Genomic DNA, 12,148 nt, shown 5'->3' on the forward strand with positions numbered 1-12,148 from the left:
AGAGAGGGAAAATACCACTCACGTTACTACCGCGTTCTTCCTCTTCATTGTCGCTGCTGTCACTGTCCGAATCCTCTTCACTGGAGCTGTCATTGCCGATGTTTATTACCACCTGCTCAACGGAGTCTTCCATCAACCCTTCATTTTTCCAAGCATCTAGGATTATATTCTTCGTGTGGTCTACTACCTTCTTCCAATCAGACTCTGTTACACGTTCCAACCCCTCTTTCGTCAACTGTAATATTTCAGATATATTAAATTTCCTTTTGCTTCTTGCAACATATTCCTTTACTTGAGCCCAGATTAATTCTATAGGATTGAAGTGACAGTGGTATGGTGGCAGACGAAGTACTCGGTGACCATGTTTCTTCGCAATTTCGTCGACTTCATATTTTGTCTGAGGTTTGTTTCTTTGAATAAGTTCTAACAATTCAGCTTTTAACATCGCCTTTTCATACTGTATGTCATGATTATTTAACCACTCTATTATTTCATCCTTTCTCGAACTGCTGTTAGGTGGTTTGTCAACTACTTTTGAGTGGTACTTTGCATTGTCCATTACAATGAGCGAGGGCCTCGTTAGGTTTGGAAGTAAAGCATCTTGAAACCATTTTGAAAATACTTTGTGGTTCATCTCTTCATGATACTCGTTGGTTTTCTTTGATGTAAAAAGTAATGCACAGTTAGGAATAAATCCAGCAGAGCTGCCAGCATGCAACACAATTATCCTCCCCCCTTTTCCAACGGGAACAGGAAACGTACCTTCAACAGAATCATCAGTCCATCCAATTTTTTTACAGTGCCCAGAATTTACCCAAGTTTCATCAAGCCAAACTATTTCCTCAAAATTTAAATCTTTTATTTCTCTAAGAAATCTGCACCTCCAAGCAATGATGTCTCCTCTTTCCATTAATATTTTACGGCTACCAAATTTCTTGTGTTTGAAACCCAATCTCTTCAATATAATGGCAACAGATGATTTGCTTCCACGAAAAAGATCTGCTTCTGCAAGACTTACTTGTAGCTTCCTTACTGTAGGATACTCTCTTCTTACGAAGAATCCGTAGACATGGCGGCGGATGGCATCTTTTTGAAAGGCGTCCAGCTCCGTAACAGGCTTAAACCTCGAATATTTCTTATCGGGAGTGTTCAGTTTCAAGCCACTCTGTTCACTTTGTATTTTCTCCTTTCCAATTCTCACATCTGTATTTTTTCCTATCTCCAAAGCCGCAGCAGTTCTTTCGATAACTTTTTCTACTGGAAGTATCGGTCCTTTGTTAATTTTCTCTCGCTGGAAGTAGTCTCTCACTCGACAAACCAACTCACGGGATTGGCTTCGCAATGGAACGCCTTTTTCTCCAACCTTGGTGTAAGGCACACTTATCACGCGAGTACGGGGCCTACCGCGTTTTTTTATCACTGTTTCAGTGCACTGAGACATGGTACGGAATTGACAGTAATTAAATAATGTCTGTCACAAAAGTGTAAAACTAGAAAGTACGTGCGTACACTTGTCTTTCAAATAAGGTTTAGTCTTGAAAAAGACTGTTTAAACACTTGGCCACGAACAAACAGAAGCGCAATAACACCACACGAAACAACATACATAACCAACAACCAATAATGTAATGAAGCACGGTTTGCTACTGCGCATCACCCAGCTGATACCTACCGGATGACAGCTACAACAGAGGAGACGTGACAACGCTGCCTCCGTCGAAAAGGAAAGTGCTCGGCTGTGATTGGTGGAGCGGTAGGGCGAGCCTTCGTGAGGCAGTTCGGCTGTCTTCAGTCGAGCTCGTCCCAATACCCTTCTGTCTTTAATTCAACTATAGGTACTTCAAATGCTCATAAAAAATAACATAATGTAAATCCTAATCCTAATAATATTATAAATGTGAGAGTGCAATTTTACATGGACATTCATGCGGTTCCTGGGATGAATAAAGGCCTATTCTTTTTCGAAAATTTTTCTGGGCTGCGCCCCACTGGTCTTTACAGTAGCGAAAAATCTCATCTTGGTCTATAAAGTTGTGAAATATTAATTAAATGAGCATGTCTAATACAATCAACTGTTCTGTGTAAACATTGTTTATTTTAAAATTTATTTACATATTTTATAGCGAGTGCAAATGACCGTAAATGTTTCCGCTATTGTAGATTTCAGCGAGTAGGTAAGTACTCATCTAACTTACAAAATGTTCTAAAATATAAGACGGTTAGAATTTGATTCCGAAGACTCCCTCTGAAGCAGTCAGAAAGAATTATGGTAGATGAAAGTTGGCTGGACTGTGCTTTTAAAACTAATGTACCAATTCCAGCTCTAAATGTTCTAAAATATTAACAATATTTTTCAGTTTATTAAGAAACAAAAACGTACTGTCGTTGTTAATGTACTTTTAACTGTACACTTTTATTGAATATTAAGTATTAGGTCTATGTAAAAACCGATCCAATTTTTTAATATGAATTAAATTTAGTTAGCCCATTTAATTAACTTTTGACAAAAGTAGGCTTCACTGATCTGTGATATGTATTTTCGTGATCGGGGAACAAGGCAAAATCATGTATGGAACAAAACATACTAAGAACAAAGTAAATTATAATGGCTACTTTTTGACGTATTTTCATGATCATGGCCACAAGGCAAACTCAACACAGGAAATATAATTTACTCAAACCAAAATTACTCATACAGGTGCAAAACGTACGAAATTGCGTGCGAAGCCCCGGGTAACTGCTAGTAAGAGTTATATAAACAAAGGTGAAAAAATAATAAAAGAAACAGAGAAGAAGAGAAGAATAGCCATATTCATAATAGACTCACGCATTCATACTGTATACCTGTCACTAACCAAGGCTACTTATTTATTTATTTAACTTCCAACGGTCAAAAGACCAATTTACAACGTGTTACAGTTTTACATAGTTTCTCAAGATGACTAATACTTATAAACACAAAGGGCCAAACCAAACATGCAACGGAATTTAAAACTTAAAAAAAAAAAAACTTAAGGTATGAGAAGGGACAAGCCAAACATGCAATTGGACTTTAAACTAATTGGTGCTTAAGCCCTAGCTCAAGCACCAAGCCAAACATGCAGGGAACAATACAGCCAACACTATGCAACAATAACAATAAATAAAGCTATATGATTTACAATAAATATAACTATACTAGTAAAGGTAAATAAAATCTACATAATTGTAATAAATATTAACAGTATTAGAGTAACAAAATAGAATCTATAGAATTCGTAACAAATTTTAACAACGATAACAAATAAATAACAATAATTTATAATAAATATTGAGGATCATGATAAGTAAATAGAATTAGGAAAAAGACCTGGAGAAAGATATCATAGAGCATTTGGAAATATTTAATGACATGTCATTATCATAACACCACTTCATCAACAGATCAATACTGTTCTGTAAAGCCTGGCAATCGTTGAGGGTTTTTATTGTTCTGAAGAATTTAGCATCATCGGCGAAGAGTAAAACTTTTGATCCTTGGGTGTACTGGACTAAGTCATTGATAAATATTGAGAAGAGAACAGGGCCCAACAGCGATCCCTGAGGCACACCTGATATAGCAGAGAAAGGCTTCGACAAACAGCCAGCAACCCGAACCCGAAGATAACAATCCCGAAGATAGCTCTTCAACCACATCAAGAGGCTTCCACTGAGTCCAATAGCTTCAAGCTTGGCCACCAGGTGTTCATGGCTTACACGATCGAAAGCTTTAGAGAAGTCTGTGTATATGGAGTCCACCTGATGAGATTCTGAGAAGTAGTAGTAGTCGAGCGTCCTTTCATAAAGCCATGTTGTTCAGCACAGATAACACCCTTCAGATGGAATGACAACCTCTTCAGAACCAGGGATTCAAAGATCTTGGCAATTGATGACTGAACAACTACCGGGCGATAATTCTTGACGTCAGCGGGAGAACCAGACTTGAAGATAGGTGCTATATAACCCAATTTGAGATTAGAGGGAAAGATTCCGGCAGCCATGAGCATGTTGAAGTATATGGTAAGGTGAGGAGATAAGACGCTACTGCAGAATTTCATAATCAATGGAGAGATGTCGTCAGGGCCAGCTCCCTTGTTCACATCAAGCGAATTCAGTACACCCTCCACCTCAGCACAGGTTACACAGCAGGAAGAGAGAGTGGTACATGCCTTGAGGTCATATATAGGTGGAGATGAAGATGGAGCCTTGTACACAGAGGAAAAAAACTTGGCGAACATGTTAGAGATGTCTTGAGGATTTTCAGCAAATTCATGATCGAGCTGCAATCGAGAAGGAAGTGATGGAGTCCTCTTGGAAGAATTGACAAAACTCCAGAAGACTCGAACGTTACTTTTCAGAGATGAGTCAATGGACTGAATATATGTTGAGTAGAATTCCCTCGTTAGTCTACTACATGTTGCACGAACACCACAAAATTGATAATAAAGACGGTTATCAAGAGTTTGTTTGTAGCGCCTATGAAGTATCTTCTTCCTGATGATCACAGCTTTTAGTTCAGGGGAGAACCAAACAAGAAAGGCTCGTTTACCAACGTATTTAGATGGACATGCGCTCCTAATATTGCAGCTAAGTTGGAAACAAAATTCTGAAAATAAGTCTTCGACAGGAACACTGTTATCGAACACAGGATAGTTCAGACGCTGAACCCAGTCAAACACATGGGCTAGATCACATTTCCTTAGATTGGGAACAAATGCACTATAGTAGAGGTTTTCTGAAGTATTAATATCCAGGTCCATTTCCAGCGCAGGATGGTGACATTCCACAGGAAGAAGAGGGTCTGAGGCATTCAGGACTTGCAAGTTCACAGAAGAAAAGACCAAATCCAGAAGGACACCTCGATCATTGTAGATATTATTGTACTGCTTAAGATCAAGGAAATTTATAACATCATAAATATGTTGGGCTGATGTGTTGAGGTGGGTAAAGAGACTGGACCAGTCCACGTTCGGCAAGTTAAAATCTCCAATAATCAATAATGGGTGTATGTCTTGAACGGTAATTGACAGTTCCTCCAGAATAGATGCAAATTCCATGTATTGGGTAGAGTTCTGATTAGGAGGCAGATATACACCACCAAGGACAAGAATAGAATTCTTTAGCTTCATGGCTGCAAAGACACATTCAATGTAAAGAGAAGACTGAGAGAGTTCCCAGGAATCAAACCGGTCCCGTATTGCCACAATCACCCCACCACCACTGGTTTTCTGGCTCGATAGAGAGGTCCTATGACATCTATACACCCTGTAATTGAAGAAACCAAGTTCAACATTACTTATATCCCCTGTAAGGTTGGTCTCCACCAATACAATCACATCATATACGGAATGGCTAAGAGATTGGCGCAGGGTTACAAGTTTAGATCTCAGTCCATTGACGTTTTGAAAAAACACACTGATTTTCTTTTGACCGTTGGAGTCTAAGCGTTTTTTTGATTTCAACTTGGAAATAGAGGGAACTCCATTAACCCTGGATCTGGCAGTTCAAATTCCTATAATGGCAGGCACTATTTTGCTAGTTGTGCACACCTTCATTCAAACCTATGTAGAATGTTTATTTTTGAAGTAAAGTATACACTATTATATATTTTCTTTTTCAGTATGAAACCAGAAACATGTATATGCAGTTGGAGTAATTTTTTAATTTCTATTTAGTACTTTTTTTTTCATTATAAGTAAAAAAAAAAAAAAATAAAAAAAAAATCCAAAAGTAAAGCCTCATAAAAAATATTAATAATTTTTTATCACTTTTCAAGATATACAAAATCTTCTAAGAAAGGTTCTTTATGCAAAACATTAAAAAAATTACACTTTCCCAAAAGTGTTTACATTATTTTTGGTAAATTGTGAATCGTTGTATTTTTACAAAAAATTACATAATCACATTCCAACATTTTTAGATATTTTCTGTATGCTTACTATATTTTTAGACATTCTCTATGTTGTAGAGCATAAAATTTTAGAACAGAAAAATATATTATTTAGCTTATTTTCTATGTTTATTATGTAAAAAATTTTGTTGTAAATTCTGAGAATTGTTTTTTTCCAGGAAATAAAAGTTGATAAAAACACACAATATACTGACAGAAAATGCTTCAAATGAAGTAAAATTTATTGTAATAATAAAAAATATATACTATATACTATATAATACTAGGTCACTCATATTGTTCGATAAATAAAAATAAATAAATAAAAATAAATAAAATAAACACTATATGTAAACTAGGCCTAGTCCTGTGTATAAAAGTTTATAATTAAAAATTTAGCCTACAGGCTCACCTGTGTATGTCAATAAATTATTATGCAATATATAAAACAAAAACAAAAACCATTCTTCACCTTACTGTGTATAAATAAAATCCTAGAACGTAAAACACAAGTTCAAATGCACAGTCAGTGATGCCGGTGAATCAATATGGCGGTCACAGTCCCCTCGAAATTTATAAAGTTTGTTCATCAAATACACGCACACACTTGATTAATTCCATGAAGATGTTCATATCACTAGGTGGCAAATTTCACAACGAAAAATTTGATGTACTTTGATATAAACACATCACTAATAATAGTATTATATACACCAAAATACTAGCGACTAGTCAAACTAGTCGTCTAACATTACAGAAATGTCACAAACAATGGTCGCTTCGAAGGTCTTTCTTCACAATGTGGAGCTAAAAATAGATGTTTGAAGCAGATGTTCTTGTAAAGAAAGGAATTCCGAACGCAGTGATGTAGCCAAGCTCATTCCCACACAACATTTCCCTCGTCAAGAGTATAGGGAAAAATCCCGTTTTTTTCCGTTCTCTCGATGGGCGCGAGCAGACACGGCAAACGAACATTTGGTATTGCAACTTTATAATTTCAGTGCACACACTTATTAGGCATTATTATTCAATAAACTATACATCAAATTATTCTGTGAAACCTCCCAATTAATGTGATATAATATTTGTCTTACGAAAATCTTATTTTCGAAAGGAAAAGTTTGATTAAAAAGATGACTGCATGAACGACTAGTGACTAGTCGTTCAACATTGGAGAAACATTTTTTGGCGACTAGTGACTAGTCGTCTAACAGATGGAGGGTTAATGTACCTTATAGTCAGGTCATTCTCGCCAGCATTCCTCCTCGCTTCAAGGTCTGCTCTGAGTTTCTGAAGATGATTTCGCTCTTTAACTGTGCGATCTCTAGACATCTGATGCTGATTCCACCATCACCATTTGCATATTTGTCCGAGAAACGTTTGGCGAAAATTCGAGCTTGGTCAGCATCAGGGAAAATGACTTTTATCGGCCTGGAATTATTTTTCTTATTTACTCCAATTCTAAAGAATTTAATAGATTCGAGGTTAGCTTCCTGGTAAACTTCAGACAAAAGCTGTTTAATTTGCTGTTTGTCGTGTTTTCTTTTAGATTCAGTGTTTGATTGGGAGCTTTCAGCAATACCGTAAAGAATTACATTACACAGACGTTTATTACGATCATTGATCTCCATCAGGGTTTCCTCAAAACCACTACCGTCAGCCAGTCTTGCATCGACTCTACTCTCAATATCGGAGACTGTGTGTTCAAGACGCTCAATACGAGGCTCAAGTTGTTCAAATTTGTCATGGATAGCCTTGACATCATCCTGGATAAGTTTAACATTTTCCGGTAAATCGTTGAGGCAGTCAACTTTGGCTGAAAGGTCGTCGATCTTTTGAGCAAGTGCTGAAAGAATTGTATTCAAACTAGACACAGACGGAGCGGTAACACAATCCACGCGTGTACAAAACCATTTAACTGAATTATCGCTTGCAATTTTCAGATACTCAGTCTTAGAAATCCCAACGCAAGTACGATGAAACCACCGATCACAGGGGCCATCACATTGGAGTCCCTTCATCGGTATTTATAACTTTTTTACAACAAGGAAACGCATGTTGACTTCGATTCCGAATCCATATTTGTAGATATTGTTTAAATCAGGGCTACTCAGTTCACCCCGAGTAAACAATCAACTCGAATTAACAGCCAGATGAATTGATCGGAGTAGAAGAGTTTCTTATGGTACAGCTTGTAGAAACAGAGTGGATGGTAGATGATCCAAAAGGCTGTGGCAAAAAAAAAGTTTCGCAGATTACTCTATGTATGACGTATAGCAATGATCAAAGACAGGTGTTATTGACAGATGACAACAGTAATGAGGTTTTGTAAATATGCTGCATCACGTTAGTTGGTTTGTGGGGGTTGAAGAAGTTAACGGCTCGTCAGGAAGAATTTCGGGTTGGCGTGATTAAAACAAATATCCACACTGAACTTACGAAAAGTGATGATCACAAAAACCACCGGCAAAGATTAGTAAACCACAGAATGACAGTAAACACGGAGCATAAATATCAACAAGCTTTTAAATCAGCCATCTTGATTTTTTTTCTTGTCAATCGAGCCCTACGACCTCGGGCCATTTGCCGCAAGAAGTAAATGTTAACAGCCGAAGTAACCCGAGTCCGGTTCTCTGTACATAGCCTAGGTTTTATGGAAGCAGGGTTGGAACTCCACATTTAGTATGCAATTATGACGATTGAACGATTTGTTGAATACAGTTGTTCTATGGTGACGAATTCTCAAAGTAGACGAGTGTCCCTTGCCCTTCTTCAGTAGCAATAAATTCAAAATCGTCCAGAGAATATATTGGTGATTAGTTTTTCACAATGAAAAATATTTTAAAAGTTCGGAATACTGATTTTTCCACATTTTCCAACGTTGTATAGGTAATAAATTGTCCATCTAGTGTCAAAATTTAACGAACATTTGACAGAATTTTGAACCTTCCAGATTATATTTCTCAATGAGACAATAATGACACGTTAGAGCAGTACAATAGTGTGGAAAAATGAGTCACTCCAAAAAGAAAGAGTTTTATATGATGGAGTAAAAAGGTTTGCAATTTTTAAATTTTATGGGACTGATGTTGAAGCCATCTCTGTATAAAAAGTGGTTATTTGATTTAACAATATTATTAAAGTTTATTTTTAAGTAATTACAACTTTTAAACTGAAGCAATTGGACAGATAGAGAATTTCAAACATATATAATAGGTTTATTTCATTTGTGTATAATATGTGAATTAAATGTTCGTTATGGCTTTCTTTCCCCAATTAAATGTACTATTTTCAGAAATTTTCCGTAATATAGCTCGGATAAACCTGTTCTACATATTATTATTATTATTATTTTATATGTTTGGACATGACGGCCGACATTTTCACTGAACATTATTAATTCAGAGCATGGATATTTTAAAATTTATCAGATATACCATTACGGGCACCTATAATTGAGATCAAATTGCAAAGCTGAGAATATAAATGTATTGAATCAGTTTGCATTTTGTTCGTTCTCTCACCAAATTTTGGTTCCTTATGTTTCGCTTTTCACCCGATGTGTTTATGTTCACATTTGGAACTTAACTGATAGTGACTACCATATATTTGTAAAAACAACATGAAACTAAGATTTTTAATTAGATGCTTTTGTGAATTTACAATATAAATATTTTTGTATATGGCGTTTGGATTTAGGGTTTGATTTCTCCAAAATAGGACATGGCCGACAGAATGAGGGGTGTCATTGTAAATTTAAATATTTTGTTATCTATCTCAATTCTGAGACTTGGCAAAATAGGAAATACTACAAAAAGTGTATGGTCTTATGGTCGTATACTAATTTTAATTGTGTTTCTCTTACTAAAACATTAAGAGATTTCCCTACTCATGTATGTTTAGTGAAATCATCTCGTCAAAGTCTGCCCATTCGTTTAGCCGTTGGCTATTTTCATTTGCATTAGCTTTGTTTTGTAGCATTTCGAAAAGGCTAAAGCCTAGTCTAAATCATCCAATACTAAATCTAGCTGCCGCCTGAACATTCTGTACACGATATTTAGCGAATGACTGGACTTTGAACATAAATATAGCATAAAACTGCAAAGTATTAACATGTTGATAAAAATCGGACAATAACAAATAATAACCAGCATTTAAATTTAATTGATCACAAATGAGGTCAATGCTAGAAGATTCAAATCGATTACAACACTATTCAAAATATTTAATGTGATAGCGCTATCTACAAATCTCCGCACTGAACTGCTATTATCGCACTCAATATCTGCCACACAACTCTCATATATACATGAACAAGGACGTAGCCAGCGATTGCGGTCCAAGGGGTCCGGGCCCCCCGAATTTTCAATTTTTTCAATTACTTTTTTACTAAACGATTATTATTCTTGAAATAATTCAGCATTACCGACGTGTACTGCTGAAAGATCGTTCTCAACAAGGAAGGGTCAAGAACCTTTTAAGGAACAAAATGGGGCCTTACTCTCTGTCCACTACGGAAAAATATCAGTTGTCTGGACCCACCCCAGCAGTTTTTCCTGGCTACGTTCTTGTACACGAGGTCTATTCTCTCATAAAGTCAAGAGCATTAATTTGCAGTATTAGCTCTAGATTTGAAATGGTTTACACCACTGTAAAGTTGGATTGGGGAAAATCCATACAGGCTCTTGTTGTGGATAAGAAACATAAATAACGTAGTTATCTTGGACGTAAACTGTGGTAAATCTTAGCAATTACGTTCCATTGTTGGCACATGTGCTTTTCAAACGTCAAAGAATCGTAACGTAAACCAGTAAACACGGATAGCGGCTGTAGCCCCCTCCCCCTTCCAGACAATCCCCTCCAGCAATGTAGCGATCAGCTGATCCGGTGACTGACCACAGTGCTACGTCGCTGTTGTAGCTGTCAGTAGTCAGTGGTGTAATGGACAACTCACAGGCGACGTCTACGACTGTCCTGAAGCAACGGGACAATGAGAAACCTCCAGGTATTTTAACGTTATTGTAATAAACATATCTGTAGATTTGTAAACAATAGCCAGTAGGCTTTCATGAAATCATCGTTCAATAATTCACACTCATACCATACAAGGACGATTTAATAATGTTTAATTTTGTCCCCGTAGAAAGCAAAAATATAAATAATTTTTGACATGTTTATGAACTGAGAAACCAATGTTGACGGTTTATTCTTCTATGGTTACGGTTAACCTCACAACAAAACTGTATCAGCAAAAATATAATTCATGCTTTAACAATCTTTGAGCATATTAAATAAGTAAGCTGTTAGCAATATTAATAGTTGTGTGATTATATTTTTGGATTGGAATTTTGATTATGTATTAACGTGATAGGTGTTTGACCTGCATTAAGGATTCCCACATAATTTTAACTGATATGTTGTTTCTTTGAAGTGTAATTATGACATTTTACATTTTTTTCAAAACTAATAGTTTTTTTTCTTTTTCATTCATAGTAATTGTGATTAGTTTGTAACAAATGTTCAAAAAATTTAATGTAATGAGAGTTTGGTTGTTAAAATTAAGAGATTGTTTGTATTCTTTGCCCCCCCCCCCCCCCACCCCCCCCCCCCCCCACCCCCCCCCCCCCCCACCCCCCCCCCCCCCCACCCCCCCCCCCCCCCACCCCCCCCCCCCCCCACCCAATATCACGGAGAGATTTCTTAAATTAAAATAGACGTATATGTAAACCAGGAACCTTAAGTTTCAGAAAAGCCTTTCTCAGGTGGTTGAGGAACACGCACACAGATATATACTATTAAAATTTTACACAATAATATAGATAACTGTTGTTTTAATTGAGATTCAGCTAAGTCGTATTACAATTTTAATTACAAAATATCAATAAAACTCATTTTATTATAACCACAATTGTTAAATAATAAACTTATGCTTCAAAATTAATAGAGAGATCGACGGTTAGCAGAACCCACAATTTAAGGGTCAGTTATACGGCATTCCGGAATGTGACAGGCAATTTGCCATTTGATCTGTTTTATGGATCGATAGAGATATTTCTCATATCACAGCATTGGATCGCTTGGCTAGTTAACTTTAGTGAAATAAAAAAACAATTCTTATAAAGTTAAGTATCTTTAGCGTATCACACTTAGAATATTAGCCAGGCTTATAAATAGTGTTTACATTAGCGTCATCCAACAAAATAATGTTTTTGGCCACATTCATTTTATCTCGTTGGCTAA

General features: G+C 36.4%; 1 protein-coding gene across 1 annotated transcript; it reads right to left on the bottom strand.

The window, feature by feature from the left end:
• Nucleotides 1–3,731: 3,731 nt before the first annotated feature.
• LOC124368229 lies at nucleotides 3,732–5,147 on the bottom strand. Its single transcript, XM_046825504.1, has one exon. It carries the CDS (start codon nucleotides 5,145–5,147, stop codon nucleotides 3,732–3,734), a length of 1,416 nt encoding a protein of 471 aa, XP_046681460.1.
• Between the last annotated feature and the right edge of the window lie 7,001 nt (nucleotides 5,148–12,148).

The sequence above is a fragment of the Homalodisca vitripennis genome, chromosome 8, assembly GCF_021130785.1.
Source record: "Homalodisca vitripennis isolate AUS2020 chromosome 8, UT_GWSS_2.1, whole genome shotgun sequence".
Classification (NCBI taxonomy): Eukaryota; Metazoa; Arthropoda; class Insecta; order Hemiptera; family Cicadellidae; genus Homalodisca; species Homalodisca vitripennis.